The sequence below is a fragment of the Microcaecilia unicolor genome, chromosome 4 (genome assembly GCF_901765095.1).
Source record: "Microcaecilia unicolor chromosome 4, aMicUni1.1, whole genome shotgun sequence".
Taxonomy (NCBI): domain Eukaryota; kingdom Metazoa; phylum Chordata; class Amphibia; order Gymnophiona; family Siphonopidae; genus Microcaecilia; species Microcaecilia unicolor.
Genome location: NC_044034.1, coordinates 166,134,053 through 166,159,926, shown reverse-complemented (window position 1 = coordinate 166,159,926; position 25,874 = coordinate 166,134,053). Strand labels below are relative to the sequence as shown.

The 25,874-nt window shown below is 44.6% G+C and overlaps 1 protein-coding gene across 3 annotated transcripts in view; it reads left to right on the top strand.

Moving 5' to 3' along the window:
* Positions 1-25,874, top strand: part of AMBRA1 (autophagy and beclin 1 regulator 1) — a 285,612-nt gene that overhangs the window by 56,030 nt on the left and 203,708 nt on the right. For all 3 annotated transcript variants that reach the window (XM_030200863.1, XM_030200861.1, XM_030200862.1), the window contains 4 exons: positions 8,388-8,571; positions 9,001-9,173; positions 9,264-9,330; positions 10,448-11,943. In XM_030200863.1, the coding sequence (XP_030056723.1) occupies positions 8,388-8,571; positions 9,001-9,173; positions 9,264-9,330; positions 10,448-11,943 (1,920 nt within the window). The remainder of the gene's footprint in view (positions 1-8,387; positions 8,572-9,000; positions 9,174-9,263; positions 9,331-10,447; positions 11,944-25,874) is intronic.

Below are 25,874 nucleotides of genomic sequence, written 5' to 3'. Positions count from 1 at the left end.
CGGAGGATAGATCCAGGTCCGCCCCTCAGGCCGGGACCTCCCAGCCTCATCTTCGGGAGGCTCTCTGGAATCACCCGGGTCGCCCTGTGACTTCTTTTCAGTGCCCTAGATTTCAGCAATGGTCTTGCTTTTGGGGGACCGGAAACCGGCTGCTACCACAGCTAGTCCAGGAGCCCTTGGACTTTCTTCCCAGTGATGGGGCACTGGTTCATTTTTCATCCCAGAGAATACGGGGTCAGCGGACCCTTTTCTGCAAAGAGTGGGCCAAGGTTACTTTAGACCGATGGGTCTTGGATATCGTCAGAGACAGTTACAGGCTTGAATTTGCTGCGCCTGTTGGCGAGGCATTTTTGGAGTCTTGGTGCATAACTGTCACCAAGCCGGCAGCGGTTGAAGCCACTCTGCGTTCCCTGTTGTACCTAGGGGCTGTGGTGCTGGTTCCTCCCTCAGCAGTTCTCATGGGACGTTATTCCATTTATTTTGTGGTTCCCCGAAAAGGAGGATCCTTTCGTTCTATTCTCAACCTTTGCAAGGTCAATCAGTCCCTACTAGTTTGACACTTTCACATGGAAACGCTTCGCTCGGTGGTGGCAGCGGTTCAGCTGGGAAAATTTCTAATGGTGCTGGACCTCAAGGAGGCCAAGCTACATATTCCCATTTGGGCTCCGCATCGGCGTTTCCTGCATTTTGCCTTTCTAGGACGCCATTTTCAGTTTTGAGCTCTCCCTTTTGTCCTAGCTACGGCCCCACGTACCTTTTCGAAGGTCATGGTGGTCGTGCAGCAGCTCTCAGATGGAAGGGAATTAGAGTTCATACTTACCTGGATAACTGTCTGATTCGAGCGGACTCCTTCCAGGAGAATCGATAGGCTACCGATCAAGTTATAGCTCGGTTACAGTCCTTACGCTGGGTTATCAACCATCCCAAGAGTCATCTGGTTCCATCTCAAATCCTGGATTTTCTTGGGGCTCGCTTCAACACGGCTCGGGGCTGCATATTTTTGCCAGAGGACAGGAGGATCAAGCTACACTCTCAGATTTGCAATCTTCTCTGCTCGTCGATCCTTGCATATTCCTTGTCTGAGACTATGTGCAGGTGTTGGGTTCCATGGCGGCCACTCTCGAGATGGTGCCATGGGCCCACATGCAGCCTTTATAGCTGTCACTCCTGAGTTGGTGGTCACTGGTTTCTCGACTATCTGCTCCAGTTCTGTGGCTCCCTCAGGCCTGCCACAGTATGACATGGTAGCTCCATGACCACAATTTAATGAAGGGGTTGCCAACGTTTCCGCAGTGGGTAGTCGTGATGACGGATGCCAGCCTTTCTGGTTGGGGTGCTCATTGTCTCCATCTGTATGCATAGGGGACTTGGACTGCGCTGGAGGCGACTTGACTGATCAGTCGGCTGGAACTGTGGGTGGTGATGTGTGTCTTACGAGAGTTTCAGGCTCTGCTGGCAGACAAGGTGGTCCGAGTTTTTTTGGACAGCATGGCGGCGGTGGCTTACATCATTCGCTGGGGGCCACACAGTGCAGGGCTCTGTCGGTTGAGGCAGCCCACCTCTTGGAGTGGGCGGAAGCCCATTTGCAGTGTCTCTCAGCAGCTCACGTTGTGTGGCAATGCAATGTGCAGGCAGATTTTCTCAGTTGGCATCTCCTGGATCTGGCAGAGTGGGCGTTATCTGAGGACGCCTTTCACTTCATTTGCCAAATGTGGAGCATTCCGGAGATGGACCTGATGGCGACCTGGGTCAGTGCCAAGGTTATCATTCTTGTTCAGCAGAAGAAGCCGAGTCCGCAGGTCTGGACACGCTACTCTGGCTGTAGCTGGAGTCAGTCCTTCTCTACATGTTCCCTCGATGGCTGTTGATAGGCAGGGTGCTGCTCCGGATAGGGCGACACCGAGGGCAGGTCATCCTGGTAGCCCCAGATTGGCCACGGCGCCCATGGTATGGGGATGTGGTTCGTCTCCTCGTGGAGCTGCTACTTTGGCTTCCAGTATACCCCGGCCTTCTGTATCAGGGGCCAATTTAAATGGAGGATCCTTTCCGCTTTGGTCTTGCGTCCTGGTTCTTGAGTGGTCACGTCTGACAAATAAAGGCTATTTGAATGAGCTTATTGCTACCTTGTTGCAGGCTTGAAAGAGATCTACTTTGGCGGCCTATGCCCGAGTATGGCATCTGTTTGTGGCGTGGTGCGAGGATCGCGCTTGGTCTCTGTTCAAAGCGTTGATGGCTCAGCTCTTGGCTTTTTTTTGCAGGATGGGTTGCAGAAGGGGCTGGCTTATAATTCCCTGCGGGTGCGAGTGGCGACTTTGGGCTCTTTCTGGGGTCGGGTTCTTCTCTGGTCGCTCACCCGGACGTGGTTCGTTTCTTTGCAGGGAATGCTACGGCTTCGTCCTCCACTATACTAGCCTTGCATGATCTGGAACTTGAATTTGGTCCTTATGGCTTTGCCTGGCATGCCTTTTGAGCCCTTGTGAAAGGCTTCGGAGAAAGAGATCTGATCTTGAAGGCGGTATTTTTAGTGGCTATGACCTCTGCAAGAAGAGTCTTGGAATTATAGGTGCTGTCTTGTTGCGATCTGTTCCTGCAGTTTTCCGATTGTAGAATCGCTCTGCAGATGGTTCCTTCCTTTTTGCTGGAGTTTGTCTCCGTGTTTCTTATCTCAGCGTTTATCGATCAGCCCATGTTTCTTTTTTTCGGGGAGAGGATTTCCCTGCAGAATTTAGGATGCTTCGATTCTTGGATGTCCGGTGCATTCTGCTCCGATACCTTCAGATATCCAATGAGTTTTGATGGTCAGATCACTTGTTTGTTCTTCTCTTTGGTTCTTGGTGGGGTGATGCTGCTTCAAAGGCTACTATTGCCCAGTAGATTAAGGATGCGATTTCTTCGGCGTATGTGTTGGCTGTTTGGGTAACTCCTGTGGAGTTGCAAGCCCACTCTAATCGGGCTCAGCCTGCTTCTTCGGCAGAGACATTGGTGATGTCTCTGGATGAAATCTGTCCGGCGGCTGTTTGGCGTTTGTTGCATTCTTTGTTCTCGGCCTTATAGAGTGGATGTGGCAGCTAGATCTGATGCGTCTTTTGGAGCGGCGGTGTTAATGCGGGGGGGGGGGGGGGCGGTTTCCCTCCTTTGTTAGAGATTGCTTTGGTACATTTTATTTATTTGTTACATTTGTATCCCATATTTTCCCACCTATTTGCAGGCTCAATGTGGCTTACATAGTACCGAAACGGCGTTCGCCAGTTCCGGTATGAACAAATACAAGGTGTAATAGTGGTAGAATAAGGTTCGTGTATGGTAGATACATTGGGGGAACATTAGAGAGGGAGAGTTGGGGTGTGTCCATTACGATCTTTGGTTTTTTGTGTTGCAGGTACTAAGGTTCTTATGTTGGGTCGGTGGGATATGCCTTTCTGAACAGGTTTGTCTAATCCGCAAACAAACCTTTTCCAGAGGCTGGAAAGTAATAGAACCAGAGGGCATGAACTGAGGTTAAAATGGAACCGACTCAGGAATAATGTCAGGAAGTATTTTTTTTTCCACTTAGGAATATCCTCCTGCGGGAGGTGGTAGAGATGAAAACAATAACGGAATTCAAAAATGCATGGGACAAACACAAAGGAATCCTGTTTAGAATGATCGGATCCAAAGAAGTTTAGTGGAGATTAGGTAGAAAAGCCAGTGCTGGGCAGACTTCTATAGTCTGTGCCCTGATTGAGGCTGAATAGATTTGGATAGACTGGAGTGGAACTATTCAGGGGCTCTGCGAACAACTTCAGAAATTTTAGAATTTCTTAAATCTGCCGTCAGGTTGGTTAGGACCACTTTTGCTGAATAAAGTGTCTTGAGTTGGAAGTAATGTGTAAATTCAGTGTTATTTGCTTCATAGTGTTCTTAAATCTCCTCAAGCGGTTGCATTTTTGTGTCTGGCTGAATTAACCAGCCCAGCCTACGTAAGCCCGGTTCCTCTCTTTTTTTTTTTTTTTTATAACCCATATAGTTTTGGCCCAAGGAAAATTCTGAATTGTATCTTATTGCCATGTATCCCAAATACCTCTTTCCTGCCAGTACATCTGTTCTGGCCTCCTCCCACAGCTTTAAAGTTAAGCTGTTAAGTGGGCTCTTAAATTTTGGGGCAGCCAAAAAAATCCCATGAAGACACCTTGGCTTCCATTTTTTTGCTCCAATGTAACTGAATTCATCTGCTGCATGTGCTAAGGAACGTAAAATTAAGTCTTACCTGATGATGATAATTTTCTTTCCTTTAGCCACAGCTGATGAATCCAGGATCCCTCCCTTCTTTTTTTTTCTTGCGCAGCATGTCTTTGGTTTGTTCTGTTCCTGGACTGTCTATGTTGTTCTAAAGAATATTTAACAGAAAAGTGGAGTGTGTGCTCAATGGAACAGATTGTTGTTGCGGTGTGGCTGTGTTGTCAGTCCGCCCTCGGTTAAGGTTTGTTGTTTTCTTGTGCCTGTTCTTGGTGCACTGTTGGTGAGGAAGGTTTTGGTTTTCTGTTTGTTCTTTCATGCTTTGTGATGAGACATATACTGGCTACTGAAGGGGCTGGTCATCCAGTATGACTCACTTCAGTTTATCTCTATCGCCACCTGCTGGTAGATGGACACAATCCACCAGTTACTGGATTCATTTGCTGCGGTTAAAGGAAAGAAAATTATTAGGTAAGACCTCATTTTACCATATCCCCTATTCGGCGTTCAGTGTGGTTTACATCATCAGTGCAGTTTACAGCTCCAGTTTAATGAGGGTTATATCATCGATGGGGCTTATGTTGGATACAGTGTTATGGGTAGAACATTGATTGGGTATAGTTGCGTAGTCCTAATTGTAGATTACAATCTTGTATAGTACTATGGGGTATCAGGGTAGTAGGGGTGTTTCATTTGATGTTTCTGGGTCAGTTAAGGAGCATATAGAAGAAGTGGTGGTTGTGTGGTAGAGTCTTTGGGGGGGGGGGGGGAGGAAGTATTTTATTAAGTAGTAGTCTTTTGGAAGAGAGAGGTTTTTAATCTCTTTCGGAAGTTGAAGTAATTAGTCTCAGCTCTGATGGTGAGTGGGAGTGAGTTCCATAAGGAGATTCCTGATACTGGGAAGAGTGATCTAAAGATCTTCTGAAATTGGATTCTCCGGATGAATAGTGGTGCTAAACTCAGTTGTTCTTTGAGTCTGTTGGAGTGAATGATGAACATAGATGAGTTATTAATCAAAAGTTCAGATGTGATCACATACAGTATTTGAAAAACTAGATAGGCGGACTTAAACTTCATTCTTCCTGCTATAGGCAACCAATGTAGTTTGGCCAGATATGGTGAAGCGTTAGTGTATCTATTTTTGAAGATTAGTCTAGCCGTTGTGTTCTGTATGATCATCATTTTCTTCAGATATTGAGTCTTGCTTCCGCCGAATAAGACATTGTAGTAGTCCAGATGAGGTAAAATCAGCATCTGGACCAATAGAACAAAGGCTTAAGAATGACCTGACTGTACATAGTTGTCTCATTTTAAACGGTGTTTTCTTCCATAGTTGGTTGGTGTGGAAGGAGCATGTTAGGGATGAGTCGAGAATGACACCCAGCACGTTTGCTTCTGATTTGATTGCGAAGGTTCTATTTTTGGATAGTGTTATTGAAGTTGGGCATTGGGCTTACCGCTTGCTCTTTCGGGACTACTGCCAGCTCGATGCAGCTGCCGGTGGTAGTACCTCCCCAAGCATGCCATTTATGGGGGAAAAAGAAAACCCCCCGAAATGGCTTGCGCAGTGATAACCCGGTGGTAATCAGACATCGCCACGCCCTGCCCACTTACCGCTGGGTTAGCGCAGGAGCTGTTATCACCACTTCAGTGGGTGGTGGTAAGGGCTCCCTGTCGCATGGCCATGTGGTAAGAGTTCTCTTACCACATGGCCATGTGTGCTTGGGGTCTTTTTACCTGCTACAGCAAAAAAGGCCCTGGCGAGCGGGAAAAATGGCCCCTGCCGTTTGGCAAAAGGACCCCTTAGTCTTTTGTGCATTCAGTTTTAGATTATTTGTCAAGACCCAAGTTTGAATAGTATTCATCCTGGTTTTTGCAGATTGGTTTATGTCTTGGTGTGGAGATGTGAGTGGCAGGAGGAGCATGATGTCAGCGGGCATCCTAGTGAGGAAAAGTTCTATATTCTTTTTGTGACAGTTGTCTCCACATGGATTAGCTTTGCAAATATCGTGACAGTGATGAATCTCACTCCTAAGCCAGGGTATGTGGAGGAATGATCTCAGTCTCTCAGATTTACTACTAACGCTCACCGTAGTACTTGCATTGTGCCAACGAGAGCTTCTCTCTGAAGTTCATAAGATGTAACATGTATAGGCGACTTATCAAGGTGGGCTTGTTTTAGGTGCCACTAGCTTGATTAAAAAGAATTTCCAATGGAAAATGTCTCTGTATCTTTTTGCCCCATGTTTTTAGTGTTGGACTGCATTTCTTGGTAGTTGAAGATCTTCTCTCACTTCACATGATTCACAGTTATTGCTTGGGACTGACACCCCTGCGATCAATGCCATTCTGGTGTTAATTATATAAAAGCTCTTTTACGCGTGGGAAATGTTTTCATAAACATATCCCTATACTGTTTGTGCAGTTCTCCACTGCTTTCTGTTGAGTAGCATTTGCCCCAAGTGAAGCTGGTCACACAGACAGCTAGTGTCTAAGAGGGAAAGGAATTTGTGGTTTTTAACTGACACATTTTCGGTAGTAGGTCAAGGAAATTTACATTTGAGTGCAGTGGATATTTCTCAGCCCGCTGCTTTTAACCATTGGGCGACTCGTCCACTTCTTTCCCTCCCTTCTCTGTCTATATCATACTCTTATCTTCTTTCTTATTGTAGCTCCCTCCTTTTTCCTCTTTATCTTCCCCTCTGTCTCTTCCTCCTTCTTTCTTCTGTAAGCTCTGTCTCCTGCTTTTTTTCTCTCATTTCTCTGTTTCCTCCTTCCTGCATCACTGTATATATTTGCTCTTTAGTACGAGTCTATTTCATTGTGGATTCTACACCATAGTTTTATGCATAACATTTTTTGAGTCTATATTTATGTGCAGAAGAACATTCTGGTTCATGCACAGGTATGTTGTGGTACTTTTTTGTTTTTTTAAGTTGCAGATACTAGTTATGGTTGCAAAGATTAAAAAAACAAAATGGCTGTAAATCCTCAAAATTGGCATTGTCATCTCAATTAACCCTTCCCTGGTGCCTTGGACCTAGCAGTGAATTTCTCGCAGTGTGCATGTGTTAAAATCCCCTGTTTACTTTTGTACCTTGTGTAGGAATACCTAATGGCCTTACCATTCATTTTAATAAACTGTGTGCCTGAGTGTACCAAGCAAATTAACTTCTGTGCTGAACCCCTTTGTGTATTGTGCACCCACATTGTAGTAACCGCATACTTCTGCTTGTGTTGGCTTTCTGCATTGGCCCCTTAGTGAGGGGGAACAACCGTGCTTGATCTGTTTGCATCCCTTCTGAACAAGAAAGTTCCTCATTTCTCTCTGAGGATAGTGATACCACAAACTAGCTTCAGATGCCTTCTTTCTAAACTAGAGAGAGGGTCTTCTCTATTGTATCCTTTGATTCCTTTAATAGCAAAAACTATTCTAAAACTTGGAAGAAATCAGGTAACTATAATACCCATAGCTCCTTATTGGCCAAATCAAATCTGGTTCCTTCTCTTCTGGAAGTTTCTTTTGGGGACCCAATCCAGTTGGGGTCTTCCTCACTCTTAATTGCATGCAGTAAAGGAACTCTGTTACAATCCAACATTAGGCTCTTACTCTTCAAGGACTGGATATTGAGACAGTGATGTCCTGTTTACATAATCTGCTTCATAATATCTTGTAGGAGAAACTCCAGAAAGTCTTATAATTTTATGTAGATGTAGGAAGTGGTTTGCTGTTTCTGACCTTAGACCCTTTTTTTCTTGTCTCGCACAAAGCTGCTCGAGTACATTCTACATCTGTTTTCAATTATAAAGTGATGCTGTGGTGGAAAGGGTGTATTGCAGTTTATGGTTGATTAAGCAGATAAAACCTTTCCTTCTTTGTCAGATTTACGACAAGTGGTACAGGCCACTATTTTTGTCCTATATTAATTACTGTAATATTATCTTTCTTTGTCTTCAAATTACTGCTTAGACCAGTGTTTCCCAAACTGTGAGTTAGGACTCCAAATGGGGTCCTGACAGGGCCGCTGCTTCTCCCTCTGGACCTCCACTGTGACCTAGTCACAGGCCCTACCTCTCCCCTCCCTTCTTTTATCCCTATTCCCTTCCAGACCCTTTTTTTCCTTGTGTTCTCTTTCTCTTCTTCTATCTCAAACTCTATTTCCTTCTCTCAGGACTCTTCTGGCCTCCACCCATGTGAATCACAACATCTACATCACAGAAGTGAAGACAGGAAGGTGTGTCCATTCTTTGGTTGGGCATCGTCGTACACCCTGGTGTGTAACCTTTCATCCGACCATCCCAGGGCTCATTGCCTCTGGGTGCTTGGATGGAGAAGTTCGAATCTGGGATTTACATGTGAGTCACAATCTTTGTTGCATTTCTCATTGATTTTTACTTTTTCTGTTTTATAGCAAAGCCTTTATATGTATATGTTTGGATACTTTGCAATACGTGGTTCCTTTGGGGGGGGGGGTAATCTTGCAAATTATAAGTTCTTAGACTTGTATTTTTTTCCAGTTTACACAAATGATGAAATATAGTCTATACAAAAGAAATGGGCTTTGGCCTATGCAGATAAAGGGAATAGCTAAGCTTGCAAAAGGAGATACCTCAGGCCTTCACAGACAAATTGGGGAATTATGTAGAGGGGGAAACTCTCAGAAGCATGGTAGCCATATATTGGCAATACATGGTTACGCTGCATCAGTGAGACAGACTGCTAGTATAAGGATGCTGACCACTGTAGTCATATAGCGTACTCCATTTTCTGTGTTTCTGGCCCAGGGGGGTAGTGAGAGCTGGTTTACTGATAGCAACAATGCCATCGCATCCCTGGCCTTTCACCCTACGGCACAACTTCTACTGATTGCTACTGCCAATGAGATCCATTTCTGGGATTGGAGCCGGAGAGAACCTTTTGCTGTCGTGAAGACAGCAAGTGAGATGGAGCGAGTCCGGTAAGTGTGTTAAGAGACCTTGCACAGGCTGCCTTCCCATACACTTGCCTAATAACGTGACCTCTCTTACTTTGTGTTTTGCTGCTACAGGTTGGTGCGGTTTGATCCCCTTGGACACTATTTGCTTACAGCCATTGTTAATCCTTCCAGTCAGCAGGTAAGTCTTTATCTTGGAGTCAGAGATTGTCCTGTGGCTGGCGTGAAGCAATGGTGGGTATGATCCAGGACAACTTCCGAGCTTAGGAATGCGATCAGTCAGTAAAATAAAAACCAGACTGGGATAGTGAGGAAACAGAAGATCATGCAGGATGAGGGTATATAAAGTGATGGATCTGTGGCATTCTAGAAATGCAGTAAATTAAAACTGCTTTCAACTAGATGCTTGAAAATATCCCATCTGCCTGCTTGGTTTCTCTCTTCCTCTGTTTTCTTCCTAGATATATTTTTTGTGGTTTCCTGTTATTCATATAGCTTTTAAATGTAGCCCTATTTCTTGTTTTTACATAATTCCAGGTATCGGTGTGATATCTGTGTATGAATATGATGAGAAGCAGCACAGCAGTATCCTAATATTTATATTTAAAGAGGAGCTGTCATGTCAGAAATGGAGGCCATGCCCTACCATACAAAGGGACCTGGATTTGATTCCCAGCTCTGGTCTTCCTTCCCTTGATTGACTAGGGTGGAGGGATGCTTCGGGGGCAGTGTTTATGGCAACACCTAATGGCTGAATTTAGAGAGGGACCCCAATGTGTAGCCCCTTACTGAAGACTGTCTGTGCACTGACTGGATGAAAGTTGGGAAGAGATATAAAATCCCTGGTTATTTTTGAATGAAGGCTCATGGTGCCATTTTCCAGGCCTGATTCGGATTGAGCTAGAAGTAGAAGGAAACTGTTGGTTTAAAAATGATCAAAAATAGAAAGTCTAATGAAGAGGGCCATCTTGGTGGCTCAGTGGCAGTGCTGCACACTGTCATGCGGATAATTTGGGAAGCTAGCAAGTTTCCAACCTTAGAATCAAGATCCCCCATTGCCCTGTCTAGGACTTTCACTTGGCTTGAATTGTTTGGGGAGAATGTGTATGCCTGACCTTGGAATGCGGGTAGGAATAAAGATGAGATTAATGATGGCCTGAGGTGTGGTGGAGTGTCCCCTATTCTTGCTCCTGGTCATCTTTGCACTGACGTTTTTATTCTCTGTTCTTACTGTGGTCTTCAATGCCTTCTCACAGTTTTGCATCTTTGTTCTGATTGGTAATTTCCTTTCTTGGTAGAGTGATGAAGAGGCTGAGATGCCCTTGGACAGTGCAGAGATGCCCCACTACCGTCAACGATCTATGGTACAGTCACAACCAGTCCGGCGCACACCTCTTCTCCACAACTTTCTGCACATGCTGTCTTCACGCACCTCTGGCACACAAGCTGGGGAGCAAAATCCAGCCCAGGATTCTGCCAACCCATCTCCCCCACCTCCGCCACCTCCTCCACCATTACCACCTCCTCTTCCTCTGGCCAATGACAACAATCAGCGACTGATATACACCCGAATCCGGGAGCGCCTCAACTACCCAACTCCATGCTGCCAGCATCTAGGAATGCTCTGCCTCTGCAGCCGCTGCTCTAGTGCAAGGGTCTCTTCCTCCCTCTTTGCACAGCAGGAAGGCATCCCTTCCACGTCTTCAGGAGCAACTACAACTTCCTTTTCCTCTGTGCAAACTGAGCCACCCCATCCCACAGAGCAGGCCTCAGGGCAGCCAGATCCTGGGCTGCTCAACCGACCATCAGCTTTTAGCACGGTACACAGCAGTACTGCTGGCAATACCCTCCGGAATTTGAGTTTAGGACCAACTCGAAGATCACTTAATGGCTCCCTGTCCAGCTACCCATCCAGGTATCACCAGTCTGTTGGGGATATGGCTGGCTCAGAGTGGACTAGAACAGTATTGAATATGGGCACTAGATCAGAGCTGGAAGCCATGCCTCCTCCTAGAACCAGTGCCTCATCTGTGAGTTTATTGTCTGTTCTGAGACAGCAGGAAGGTAGTTCTCATAGTTCTGTTTACACTTCAGCTGCTGAAGGGAGGAGCTTTCCGAACTCTGGTCTGGTTCCTGAAGCAGAGAGTGGTAGCAACTCTGGAGCCAGTGAAACCAATCCACCTAGTGTCAGAATTGAACTGCAGTGTGATCTCAGGCGTTTTTTCCTAGAGTATGACCGGCTTCAGGAGCTGGATCAGGGCACAAGTGGAGGAAGCGGCCAGTCACAGCAAGCTCAAGAGATGCTGAACAATAACATAGAACCAGAGAGACAAGGTCCCTCCAGCCAGCCGGTGCTACCCAACACTGAAAACAATTCACACTTATCCCGGGGACATCTGAATCGTTGCCGAGCTTGTCACAATCTGCTAACATTTAACAATGATACATTACGTTGGGAAAGGACTACACCCAGCTATTCTGGTGGGGAGAGCCCGGGCAGATCCTCATGGCAGCCACCGACCTCCTTTGAGAACTTACCACCCAGCAGTGAGCAGATGCCAACTGCTGTGGAAAGGCCAGAGGTCAGAGCTTCTGCCTCTAGCCAACTGGACCTGGGAAGCTCATCCAGTGCACCAGAGGAGAGGACAGTAGGAGTGGTGTATAATCAAGAGACAGGGCACTGGGAGAGAGTTTATACCCCAGTGGCCCCCAGCAGACCTGGAACTGCTGTATCACAGGAGGCCTTAAACCAGGAAATGCCTGAAGAGAGTGCAGATGAAGACTCGCTAAGGAGGTAAGGAATACCAAAACATTTTCATGAACAAGAGACATAATGGTTGGCTTAAGCTAAATGAGACCAGAGTTTCCACCTAGGGTTTTTGACATCTTGAGTTTCATCCTTTGACATTTTTGCTTCATATTTAATATTTTAAGAAGGTGATTTTCAAAGCCATTTACCTAGGCAAATAATGATTTTACTCATGGAAGTTGGTATTTCTGAAAATTTGCCTTTTTCTGCCTGCTTAAAAGTATATGTGGGTTTCCTGGGCACATGTAATTTTAGCAGAGTTAAAAATAGACTTTCCTGGGGATGGAGTTACATCATGATAGAAAACCACTGGCATACTTGTCACTTTTGAAAGTACTGTGCTATTTTCAGTATTCACATATATAGAGTGTGCAAAGCATACAGATGAATTTAATGTATATACAGTACTTTGCAGTGGCTAATTTTCAAAGAGAAATTTCAAAGTATGCATAGTAAAGTTATTTTGTACTTTGCAACTACATGGGCTGCTTGGCATTCTGCTAAACGTTGTAAAAGTACCCTACTCTAGATGTTTAAGTAAGCAACAAACAAAGCTGACAATATGTTTGAAAGTTTTACTTGAAAATGAATACTACAGTAAAATGATGAACTCTCTCAAGTTGGTTTATCTTGTAGGCTCTCCATTCACTGACAGGCAGAGAAATGCTATATAAGATCGGTTATCATGGGGAGCTGAGGGAAGCAAAGGGTGCATCTTATGTTTGGGCTGTGAGCGTCCTTCTGTTTATAGTTATTGGCAGGTGATGATAGTTAATTGTGTTGTCTCTTCCTCGCAACATCCATGTTTTGTAGGAAGGGTTTTGAATCCATAAGTATAGTTTAGTTAATTAATAAACTTGCTATGCCATCTTTCCTATGAAAGTACCAAAGTGATGGACAGACTAAAACTACTATATGATATATAATATGACCTGATTCTTATAGCCCACCAACTCCCAAACAAATGGTTCAAAGCAGATTACAAAAATAATAGAGATTATAAAGAAAAATAAAATTAACAATATTTTTTAAACAAATAAGTCTTCAGATTTTTTCAAAAATTCAAATATGTTGGTGCTATTCTAAGAGAAACAGGCAAGGAACACCAAAACTTAATGGAAAAGGATAATTCTAATGACTTCTTATATCTGACTCCAACTAATGAAGTTGGGTCATTCCTGAACTAGAGGAAAAAGGAGGCAATCTCACTAGATATTCGGGACAAGAACTGTCAAATACTTTATAAATCAAGCATTCCAGTTTAAAGGAAATTCCAGTATTCACTGGAAGCCAATGTGAATGCAGAAGACGTGAAATTGCATTTTTTTAATTATATTTTTCAATTTACATCCATATTCAATTTTCAAGGTTAAACACTTGAAACAGAAAAGCATTACAGACTTCCAAAGGAAAAATACTTAAAGAATATAATACATTATAATCTAACATGGCAATGAAGTTTTAACACTCAAGTCCACCAGTATTGAATCCAAGAAGTCCAAATTTCAAGAGGCATATAAAAGGAAATAAAGCAAAAGCTGCATTTTTTTCTCGAAAATTAGTTTCACTGTGGTGTTCTGCAAAACCTGTAACCAAGAAAGTAAGGTAGATGAAGAAAAACAGTATAAACTGTTACAATAATCTAAATGAGACAGAATTAATAACTGAACCAAAACTGCAAAGTGTTTCACTGACAGAATAGACCAAATAGTTCTCAATTGGTGGAGTTTAAAGAAAACTGATTTCATCATAGAATTAATCTGTGGAACCAAAGACAAAGTAATAGCTAAATAAACTTCCAATACCTTCGAGACTTTTTTGACATCAAGAGGTAAACCATTTCCGATCAAAAGTTTAGAAACAGGAAGTGCATCTACCCGACTAATCCATAATACTTTTGTTTTATCTTTATTAAGTTTAAAACCATGAATGATACTTAATTTTTCAGTCCTTTCAATAAATGATGTAATATTAGGCAAGATAGAAAAAATATCCTTCTTAACAGGTAGTAACAAAAACATATATTTGGCATAAGAAAAAAAAAAAACCTTAGCACTAAGAGCAAGAAATCAAGAGTAAACAACCCCCCCCCCCTCCCAGAAAAAAAGGGGGGGAGTGAAAGGGATGGTATTTGTTAATACTGTCTTTCTTTGTTTACAATCAAAGTAGTTTACGTATTACATACAGGTACTTATTTTACACTTGGGGCGATGGAGGAATGACTTGCCTTGAGTCACAAGGAACTGCAGTACTGCTCTGAGGACAAGCAGGCCTTCTTATTCTCACAGCTGAGTGACGTTATCCAACGGAGCCCGGTGCAAATGCTGACTAGCTAGTGAAGTAGAAAATTCTAGCAGTGTCCTGCTGCATATGCGCCTTCCTGCGTGAGCACAGGTCTAGAATTGTTTTTTTCTGTGGAGCTGAGAGGATGCGTTCATGTGTACTCTCCTCATGCTGTGTTTCTTTTCGATAAGAGTGCCTTCCCATGCAGGTTTCTTTATTATTTTAGTTATTTTCTCATTTTTTTGGTTTTCCCAACCCCATGTATTTTTTGTAAGATTTTTCAGCCCTTGTTAAGTTTCCTTTATTTTTGGGTATGGCTGTCCAGTTCAGGCCACAGCCCCAACCTCAGTTTGAATGTGCCCCTTTTTGAGAGCTCAAGATTGAGGAGTTAATTTGGCTGAGATTCTTTTTTTCGATGTTTCAGAAGACCCCCAGAGGCTTCAAGAGGTGCACCAAGTATAGATGTGTGTTTTCTGCCATGGACCCACACAATTGGTGCATCGGATGCCTTGGGTACAGATCATGTCCCCTCTGATTGATAGTGATCTCTGTTTAAAAATGCAAGTGAGAACGCCAGCAGGTCCAGCTGGCTCAGAGAGCAACTTTTCAGAACATAGACCAGCACCAGTGGCATCGACCTTCATGGCTGCTCAGACTTCAGTATCCACTGAGAGTGCACTGGCATCTAGTGGGTTTCCACCTGTTTCCACACTGGGCACTGATAGCAGGCCCTGGGACCGGTCAGCATTGGACATGACACCGAGGTCGCAGTTCAGTGTTGTCCTCATCAACATGGGGATTGAGGCTCTATGCATTGGGGAAGTCCAGGCAGCATAAGCACTATTCTTTCTCAACGCACTGTGCTAGGTGCACTGGAACATCGGTGCCAGTGTACAAGTCATTAAGCAGCCTTGTCCCCACCACTGGTTCGTCACCAACAACTTCTCAGATTGTCTTTTCCCCAACTCCTGTGCCTTTGCTGATGTTCACCTTTGAGTGGTTCCGGAACATGCTGTGAGAGGAGCTGGTGCAGTTACTGCAGGGTCCTCCCACTCAGGCATCTAGGGCATTTGCGCCACCAGCAGAACAGCCCCAGGTCCTCTCTGAGGCTCCATTGGTGTCGGCGCCCAGATCTTCAATGCTGGTGTCTCGCAGGGTGTCAGTGTTGATGTCTGGGCATATGCAGTACCACCCTTTACATTGGGGGAAGAAGCATCCCTGGAGTCTAAGAGTAGGGCTGTACCTTGGGGCCCTTCGGGGCATGGACCTCGCTCCACCAGGCCGAGGTCGGTGCAGACTCATTCAGCTGCCTCTGAGTATGTGGAAGAGTCTGATTGGGACCTCTGTTGGGAGTCACATGAGGATCCACATTACTTTTTGGAGGAGGAATCTTATGGTATACCATCTGATCCCTCACTTCCTCAAGAGAGACGACAGTCTCCTTCTCCAGTGGTGCTGTCTCGCTAGTTTTGTGAGGGAGATGGCTGCTGCTGTCCCATTTAAGAAGGAGAAGGAGCCTAGGGCATAAATTTTGTTTGTCCTGTGCTGTAAGTCTTTTCCTAAGGAAGGGATAATTGTACCATTGCACCCTATCCTTAAGGATGCACTGTTGAAGAACTGGGAGTCTTCCCTCACAGTGCAGGTCACACCCAAGAAGGTGGATAAGCAGTATTGTATCTAAAAGGCTCCTGGATTTGAAAGGGCACAGCTGCCTCACCACTCCATATAGGTCAAATCCGCTCTCAAATAGACCAAGAGTTCTCGGATTCATGCCTCAGTGCCCCCGGGGCATGAGGCCAGAACTTGGATTCATTTGGGAGGAAGAATTTTCAGCCTTGATGCGCGTTGCCTGCATGTAGTTCTACCAGCTTTACATGAGCCTTTACTTGGAATCTTTAGTAAACAGTACACTGTCTGACGGACTCTCCCTTCAGAGCAGGCCGCAGAACTTTGCCAGCTGGCCAACAAGCAGATGGAGTGTAGGCATTATTTGGCTAGAGGCGCCTATGATATCTTTGATGTTGCTTCCAGACTCTTTGGCATGGGTGTGCGAATGCGCAGACTCTCATGGCTGCATGTCTGACCTCGAACCAGCGATTCAAGAGAGATTGGCGGGCGTGCCATGCCGATGGGACAATTTGTTTGGAGAGAAAGTGGAAGAGGTCGCTGACCTCATTAAGAAACATACGGACACCGTCCACACTCTCTTGGCATCCTCTATCTGTGTTGTCTTCAACAAGAAGGTTTTCTAGCGGGCCCATGAGGCAACCCTAATACTCGTAAAAGGCATAGATTCCTGCCTCCTGCTCGCTCTGCTCAGGTGACTCAGGCCCACCCAGGTCTTGCCAGCCCTGTTCTCGGAAGTCCCAGCTGGCTCCCCAGTCAAAGCAAGGCATATGCTTTTGACAGTCTCCAGCCGAGGAAAGCTGCTCAAAGAGTATACGTCCAGGATGGCTTACCAGTCAGAGGGAAGCTAACATTTTATCGACATAGATGGCCCTTTGTAACCTCCTACTAGTGGGTTCTTCAAATAATCCATCTTGTGTATACATTGAATTGGCATCAGAGGCCTCCAAATTGCCCACTGAGAGCGTCTTTCATCAGCTGTCAGCACAAGCAGGTACTTGTAGAGGAAATCTCCGCTCTTCTAGAGGCCTGGGTGGTCGAACCTGGGCCATCAGGGGAAGAAGGGAAGGGATTCTATTCCAGGTACTTCCTTGTGATCAGATAAACAGGGAGATTTTGACCCATCCTAGATCTAAGGGCCCTGAACAAATTTCTGGTCAAGGAGATGTTCAAGATGATTTCCCTGGGCACCCGTCTTCCTCTAAATCAGGAAAACGATAGGCTATGATCTCTGGACTTAAAGGATGCCTACATCCACATTTTGATACTTCCAGGTCACAGGAAGTATCTCGGATTTCATGTGGGGAAATGCCACTTCCAGTATCACATTCTGCTATTTGACCTGGTGTCTGCCCCCAGAGTTTTTACCAAGTGTCTGGCAGTAGTCGCAGCGTATCTGTGCAGACTGGGGGTGTATGTGCTTCTCTACCTAGATGATTGACTGGTCAAGAGCACATCTCGGGAAGGAGCCATGGAGTACATGCGCCTAATTATTCAAGTGCTGGAGCTACTGGGGATTGTCGTCAACTACCTCAAGCCCCACCTACATCCAGTTCGTCCATTGGCATACATAGGAGCCCTACTCAATTATAGTACAAGCAAGGGCGGATATCTCAGTAATTCTCACCTTTGTAGGTTCGCAGCAGCCAGAATGTTTCAACTTGGTAAATGTTGAGATTGATGGGCCACATGGCCTCAACAGTACATGGCACGTCTCCACTTAGCGGCCCAGTGGACCTTAGCTTCCCAGTGGTTTCAGGTGACGGGGATCCTAAGGGATATCATTTGTGTTGCCCCGGAGCTGGCTCATACTCGTCTCTGGTGTACAATCTGGTTCAATTTAACCCGCCTTGAAAGTTGTTGACAATGGATGCATCTAATATGAGTTAGAGAGCTCTTGTAGATGGGCTTCACACTCAAGGCCAATGGTCCATTCAGGAGATTGAGTTCCGCATCAATCTCCTTGAGATCCAGGCCATTTGGAACACTCTAAAGGCTTTCGGAGATCGACTCCAGAACCAAATTATTCTCATCTAAACAGACATCCAGGTTGCAATGTTCTGGTTCATAAGGGGGGTGATGGCTGAGAGTAGGAAGAGACATGACTTCTCTTTACTCATTGGTTCCAGAGGAGAAAGATAAATTGCAGCTTCCCAGGGTGGTCGCCTGGTTATGGAGTGACTAAGAAGACCACCCTGCCAGTGGAAGGGAACATTGCCCTAAAAGACTTACAGGATAGGAAGCTAGAAGGCTCGCTGAAACAAGCCTTTGAAGTGGCCTCTTTGAGCCTTGAAACAACAATGTGCAACTCGTTTGTGGCAAGAGCATGCCTGAAGTGGCATCAGCAGTCTGCAGCACAAGATGGGTGCCATAATGCCCAGCTGGAAGTGAGGTTGGCTGTTTGGTGGATGGTATTTATGACATGTTACAGGTTATGGCCCGCAGTATATCTTTGGCTGTCACAACACATTGGCAACTCTGGTTGTTGCATTGGGCAGCGGATGCAGTGTTGGTCATGTCTAGTTAAACTGCACTTTCATAGGACGTGGCTATTTGGAGAACATCTCGGTAACTTGGTGAAAGAATGGGCAAAACTAAACCACAGCAGATGTTGCAGGGTAAGCCAAAAGGCTCTGGTTGTCCGTCTTCAGGGGGCTCTCAGTCTTTATTTTGAGACAGCAGACAGTAGCAGCCTGGTTGTCAGCAATATGGTCAGAAGTCCCACTTTCAGGCATGCCAGTCTTTGTCATGCAGACAGGAATTTATCCTCTGTCAGCTAGAGCACCCAATACCTCCAGAGATTTACAATGATGCGAGGCTGGTCCACTCTTCTCTTCCTCCAGTGGGAGAATGTCTTCAGGAGTTTCAGGAGGAGTGACCAAAATTACATCAGGCCAGTTCTTACAGAAGGTTATAAGTTGGAGTTTTCTTGCCCAGTTGCTGCTCTCTTTTTGCAGTCTCCTTGTCGACAAAGAACCAAGGCAGTCAAGGTTTGGGCCACTGTAAATTCCTTGCTGGTGCTCCAGGCCATTGTTCAGTTTCCCAGGCCAAATAGGGACAAGGCAGATACTCCACAGTGGAAGTGGCCTCCCTCATGAGCTGGGTGGAGAAAAATCTTCTCTGCTTGCTAGCAACTCGCATTGCTAGATCCTGGAATGTGGAGGCAGACTTTCTCAGTAGGCACTCCTTGGACCCAGGAGAATGGGAACTGTCTAGACTGGGCTTTCAGCAGATAGTGGACCAATTGGGGTTCTCTGCTTCTGGACTTGATGGCAGCAAAAAGGAATGCCAAAGTGCCCAAGTACTTCAGCAATTGGAAAGAACTGGACTTGATGGGGGATCGATGCCCTACTGCAGCCCTGGCTGAAGACATCTACTGTATGTCTTCCCTCCTTGGCCCGTGTGTTGAAAGGATCATGTTGCACTAGGTTCAAATAATTCTCATAGCCCCGGATTGGCCGTGGAGGCCGTGGTATGGATCGTCTTCTGCCGGTACACAGCCTACTGAAGCAAGGCCTGGTACTCATGGAGATCTGTCCCCTTTTGGTCTTACAGTTTGGCCATTGAAAGGGCTCGGTTGAGAGGAAAAGGTTATTCTGATTCGGTCATTGCTGGTGTTCTGAGAGCGGAGGTTCTTCCTTCTCTGCTCAGATCATGCACATCCTAGCGTTTCTCCAGACAGATCTTCAGAAAGGATTGGCGTTCGGTTCTCTAAAAGTTCAGATTGCGGCTTTGGCCTGTTTCAGGGGCTGATTACAGAAGACGTCTTTTGCGGCTTGCCCAGATTTTTCAATTCTTGTGGGAGCAGGCCGCCTGTGGCCTCCCTTTATGTTGTGTCCAGAGTGGAACCTTAATTTAGTCAATCAGGCTCAACAGAAGCATCCTTTTGGGCGATTCCAGAAGGCCTCCTTGAAAGATCTTGCTCTAAAGACAGTGTTCTAGATGGCTGTTGTGTTACCATGTAGGGTTTTGGAGCTTAAGGCTCTCTTGTCAGGATCCCTTTCTCTGCTTTTCGGAGGTGGTGTTCTCCCTGAACAGGGTTCCATCCTTTCTTCCGAAAGTGATATCATTTCATCTCGATCATTTCATTTCATCTCAACTAATCTGTGGAGCTTCCGTCCTTTCACAGAGAGGCCAAGGAGGCTCAGTATTCTTTCTTGAAGCTTCTCAATATGTGTAAAGTCTTCATTGGGTATCTGGAAGTCGCACCTAAGTTTTGCAGATTCGACAGACTGTGCTTTTTGGTAAACAGAGGCTTGTCCCCATGGCTTCCAAGCCCTCAGTTGCTAGATGGCTGAAGGAGACTATCTAATCAGCTTATCTGCTTGTGGGGAAGTGGGCTCCTCAAGCCTTGTGGGCTCATTCTACGAGGCATACAGCAGTATCCTGGGCAGAGACTACCTTATTGTCTCTGTTGGATATTTGCAGGGTGGCAATGTGGTCAACACTGCATACTTTTTGTCAATCACTACAGGGTGGACATTGTGGCACGCTCAGAAGCCAGTTTTGTGGTTTCAGGGCAGCGGTGCCAGGATCTCGCCCACTCTAGGGATTGCTTTTGACATTCTGGAATAGTGGGAAGCTATGTAATGGAGGGAAAAATTTAGGTCTTACCTGAAAATTTTTTACATTAGTCTTTGTCACTATTCCAGAGGCCCACCCGAGGTTAGATGTTTAGTCAGTGTGAAATAATAGGTCAATGTCACCTTGCATGGTGCTTCCTGCCTATTTCTTATTATCTGCAAGATGTCCAGAGATGAGAGGTCCACACATGTTTGGTCATCTGGTTAGTGTTAGGTTAGCGAGTTGTTTAAAAGTTGTGTTTATTCTGAGTTTCTCCTTACTGCTTGCGTGTGTAAATACTGAGGAGCTGGACTGGATGCCAAGAGAAATATCTTGGTTTTCAGTTCTCTGTCTCCACCTGGTGGATGGACAGAATTTTCCCACAGGTTCTAGAATAGTGGGAAGAACTAATGGAAAGAAAATGATCAGGTAAGACCTAATTTCTCTTTTTCATTAGTAATTGTGCGGCAGTGTTCTATGGTAACTGTTAAGCCTCAATATAACCCATTACAATAGTTAATTCTGGAAGTTTCATAGACGAATTAAAAGGGCAAGATCTTCTTTATCAAGAATGGAATGTAATCTGGGGCTTGCAAACGCAGCCTGAACAACTGTTGAAATTTGACGAAATTCAAATCTTTGTCTGACCAGACTCCCAAATTCTTAACTTCAGTCTTTTCAACTAGGATAGCATCATCTATACAAAGTGGAAAAGAGGAGTATCCTGTCTAAATGGAAAGCAGCAGGAGCTGAGGTTTGCACTAGCTCATGCAAATTTTACATGTTATGAAAATCATTTCTGTAGACTTGTCTGATGTCTGTGAAAAAACACATTTCTAGAGAACTGCTGAGACCTGTGGAACTATTCAAACACCAATTTTTTACAAATCTGGATGTTGAGTAGTTGTTTGATATGGAGTGCTTCATAGCATACTGAGGTCCAGATGCTCAAAAATTCGGTGCTGTTCTGAACACTGCCAAATAAATGCTCAGTGCTACTAACTTGCGAATTTAAGCACAGTCATAGTGTTGAGCATGAGGGAGATTTTGGATCATTAAGAGGTGAATGTGCTCTAGAGTTGTATGTCAAGCATGCTCAGGGCACCAGAGTGGCAGGAGGGAAGGAGGAGGAGGAAGTGCCTAGCTCATCTGTTAAAGGCAGTGGCTCCTAGATTTTTAAGGCAGTGACTCCTTCACAATGCCTGAGGTTCCCTCCCTAGCATGTGAGACGTTTTCACAAATATTTAAGTTACTTGTTTGGAAAACTTTAGAGGCAGTGACTCCCAAAGACAGCAGCTCTCTTTTAAAAGCAATAGCTCCCACACACTTGTCTGGTCTCTCTTTTGGCCTCAGTTCCTCTCTTCAACAGTCCTGGTGTTAGGTTCCCGGTGTTAAGGGCGCTTTTCTTTTTGCATCTCAAATTATCTAATTTATATGCTAGCCACGCTAACCTTTGATTCTCTCGTTGATCCCTGCACTAGAGCCCTCTGAGCATCCAGGGTTGGCAAGTGCAGGCGCTATTCCGGTGCAGATGGCCTCTAGCGCTTGTATTTGCTTTTGAGCATTGGACTGTGAGTGAAAAGGTTGAGGGCTCCCTGCTGATAAACCAGTGATTTATTAAAGAGTTACCAAAGAAAAATGTGCTAAATCCTCAAGAAAGAGAGAGCAGACCTTAAAGCCTATTTAATCTACTGTCCCATACCCCACAAAACCCGTGGAGATTTCATAAAGATCCAGAAGAACAGAGAAAGAAGAGAAGTGTAGAAATGAGAGAAAATGACGAGCTTCTAAACAAATAAGAGGTTAGGCAAAACATGAGCTATACTGGAACAAATAAAAAGTTCTAAGGTGTTATAGAAAGACAGGAAAAGAAAAGGGGAAGGCTACAGAAAGAGAGAAGGAAACAAAGCTTGAGAGGAAGGGCAAAGGAAAATGAAGGATCATATGTGAGGAAACAGGAGGAGAGATTACTCCAGATCCAAAGTCAGTCTGTTATATATCCCTTTAATTTTTTACACAGTACCATTGCATATTGTTGTTCACCTGTTGCAATGAAGTGGGCATTCTAATTGTATCATCAGAAAAAAAAACTTGGTTTGTTTTAAAGGGTTGCAACATTTTGTAGTAGAGGGCTGCATCAATCAAATTGGAACTCTCCAGTGTTTGTCATCTGAATCTTGTATGAATGTTCCACCTACACAAAGGTGCAGACCTAAAACTGGTGTAAAAGTTAAGAATATCGTAACCTTCTGAAGTTTCTTCTGTTTGCTGCTGGGGCCACTGTACAGAGCAAGAAATGCAGAGATATGGTGGTAAGAGGGATCTAGGGTAAAGGGATTTCTTCCTAGTGCACATGAACACCTGTAATTTAAATCTGGTCCTGAATGATATCATACGTGTAGGGTGCTTTGGAATATGGGAGAAATTACAGGGCTGGAAAAAATATAGCAAGGAAAAGTTTGTTAATTACAGACTGGAATATTTACTATATGACACAGGATTAGGTAGGGCAGTTTATCAAATTTCTAGCCCACATTATCTAAAATGTCTAATGGTTAACAAATCAACACACACAATTTATGTAAACAATAAAAAAAAAAACTTTCAAAACCATCAAACTATAGGGCCTCATGAACAAAAATTTAAAATGGTGCATTCATCTGCTTATTTATAACTAACACTGTGGCTTTAATCAAAAGTGCACATTTTTAGGAGGGCTTTTCCTTATAAATGTTTTTTAAAAGACAGTCAGGATAATCTGCCGCAACTGATATGACACTGCATGCCACAGTATTGGGCCTGTGATAAAAAGACATTTTGAAATCGATTCTCTTCCAGTCTGACTTGATGGAACAGTCCTGTCTACATATCTGTGTTCAGTTATGGTCTGAAATTTGGATTTAAGGTGTGTAGTAGTATCCTGTAGTGTGTGTGTGTTTAGTGGGGTTATGAGAAGTTTTGCATGTGTTGTTGGAGTTACTGTGAGTCCTCTGTGTAATTGTGTGATGGGTTATAGAAAGTTGGGTGTGCCAAGTACATTTGTAAGGATTGGCCCTGGTAGTGGGTCATGTACTTGCAGTTGGATTCCAGTCCTTGTCACATGTCTTCCATATAGGGGGAAGGGGGAGTCACTCACTACAATTTCTTTATGATACAGGGAACGAAGATGGCAAATTAATTAGATACTTTGTGCTAAAGTTTCTGTTAGTATGAACTTAATGAGCTATGAGCAGCTGTTAATGAAACTGGGTTGTCCAAAAAGATAAAATTTCACAATAAACACACACCAGTGATTCTGCCAGAAAAGCAAGGGTATGAACGTTTAGCCTTAGGTGTGCCTCGTGAAAGATATGATGCAACAAATGTCCAGTATCAGAGTCACATGCAAGCTAATAAAACGAGCATTATTGTTTTCAGTACAGTACCTCTGGGAATCAAAGCTGTGTAAGAAGAAGCTGTTGCTCACTGCAGCTCAGCTGAAGACATTTTTGCATCTGTCCTTTGAGTTATCTGCCTTAATGTGTTTGATTATGTCCTGATTATGACTGAATAGATAGGGCTGGGCTGGAGTGTAAATTTTAAGGGGCTGCGACATTAGCTTCAGAACTTAGTACAAGAACAGTGCTGGGTAGACTTCTACGGTCTGTGCCCTGAGAAAGGCAAGGAGAAATCAAACTCAGGTATACATATAAAGTATCACATACCATGTAAATGAGTTTATCTTGTTGGGCAGACTGGATGGACCATACAGGTCTTTATCTGCCATCATTTACTATGTTACTATGATTAGTAATGCACTAGAAGAGTAGATGTTACATTTTATTGGTCAGAGCTTGAAAGTCAACAGGGTATAAAATAAACACAGTGTCAGGTACTGCTGGCTTATTTAATGATGAGTAAGCACCACACAGGGTTATCAGTGGCACCAGGGTGAGTCTGGTTTAATGGAACCAATATTTTAACATCTGCCTTAGCTGGTGTTACTGGACCAGCACTGTTAAGATGGTACTGAACCAGCAGCTAGAAAAGCTGATGCTTACAAGGTAGAAAATAAAAAGAGGGGGAAAGGGATTTGGATTTGGCTCATGCTTTTTCAGTAGTAAAGAAGGTTTAGTTTTCTTGCCCCACCCTGTGTGCATGTGAAGTACCTGTTATTTAAAGAGAAACTGCTGACTGTGAAACAATGAGTAGCCTTAGCCACATATCATTGCGTTCCCTGCTGGGAAATATGAGTGGTGGATTCCCTGGCTCAGCTGCTACCTGCCATGATTAAGTGCTGAAATCCATTACCTCTTATTTTGTGGTTGCTGTCTGTGTAGTACAGCTCTGGCCCATAATTTTCAAGAGATCTGCAGTCAACGTATCAGCAGTGATATGACAAGTACTGTACTTTTTTGATTGTAGCAGAGGAGGTTTGGGCTTCTCACATTGCTGCCTAAATATTTTTATAGTCACATTGCCACCACAAACCCAGTACAGTTCTAGTGGGCAATGTATGTGATTTAATTCAGTATCTAGGGAGGCTACAACTTTTGTGTGTTGCTTCTGCAGTCCCATTGTCAGCCTTCACCAGCTTTGGTGGTTCTCTGTTGCTTTCATAGTTGCCTGTTTGATCTGCTTGTTAATATCTTCAGTAACAAAGGTGTTGTTGCTATGTTTTTCAGGAACAATTAAAATGATTGATCAAGAGACCTCCTTCCACCATTAACAGCCAACTCGTTACATTTCACCATAAGATGGCAGTGTTGTATATCATATATTTGTATCTGTATAAAGATGCTCTTCTGCTGATCAGGCTACAATTATGGCTGCATTCTTAAACAGAGATCAGGTTATCAAGTCTCTCATGGCCTTAGGGGCCTTTTACTGTGTAGTAGTCATTCCTGTGAACCCATTCTAGCTGCTTAACATGGGTAGGGGGCAGTGAGTGGGTATGACAGGGCTGGAGTTGAGGAATGGCCTGCTAATGACAGCTAGTTCCTAGAGCAGTACTTTGCACTAGCTGCCATGACTGCCAATATCGCGGCTGCATTTACTGCCATCTCAAGAGAAGATACGGCTGCCTCAGTAAAGCCTCTTCTGCTACTGATCCTCTGCTGTCATTTCCAAATCAGTTCCCCCTTCCCAGATCTGACTCGCAACAAGCCTGTCCCCAAAACCAGGCTTACCTATATGTCCCAGAGGAGCCCCCCCTCCCACCCCTGGGACTTTCCAGGAGGTAAGGCCTGGTGGCCCAGTGGCAGGGAACAGGAGTGGACTCCTTCTACTCCTGTCCTGTTTGGATCCAGGTGCTAAATGGCGCTGACCCCTAGCAGTAGTACTGCAAGACTACATCTAGGGGTCAGCCAAACCATCTTGAACCTGACACTGGGCAGAGTGAGAGCACAGGGGGACTTCACCTACTCCTTTCCACTGGACCACTAGACCTTACCTCTGGGGAAAGT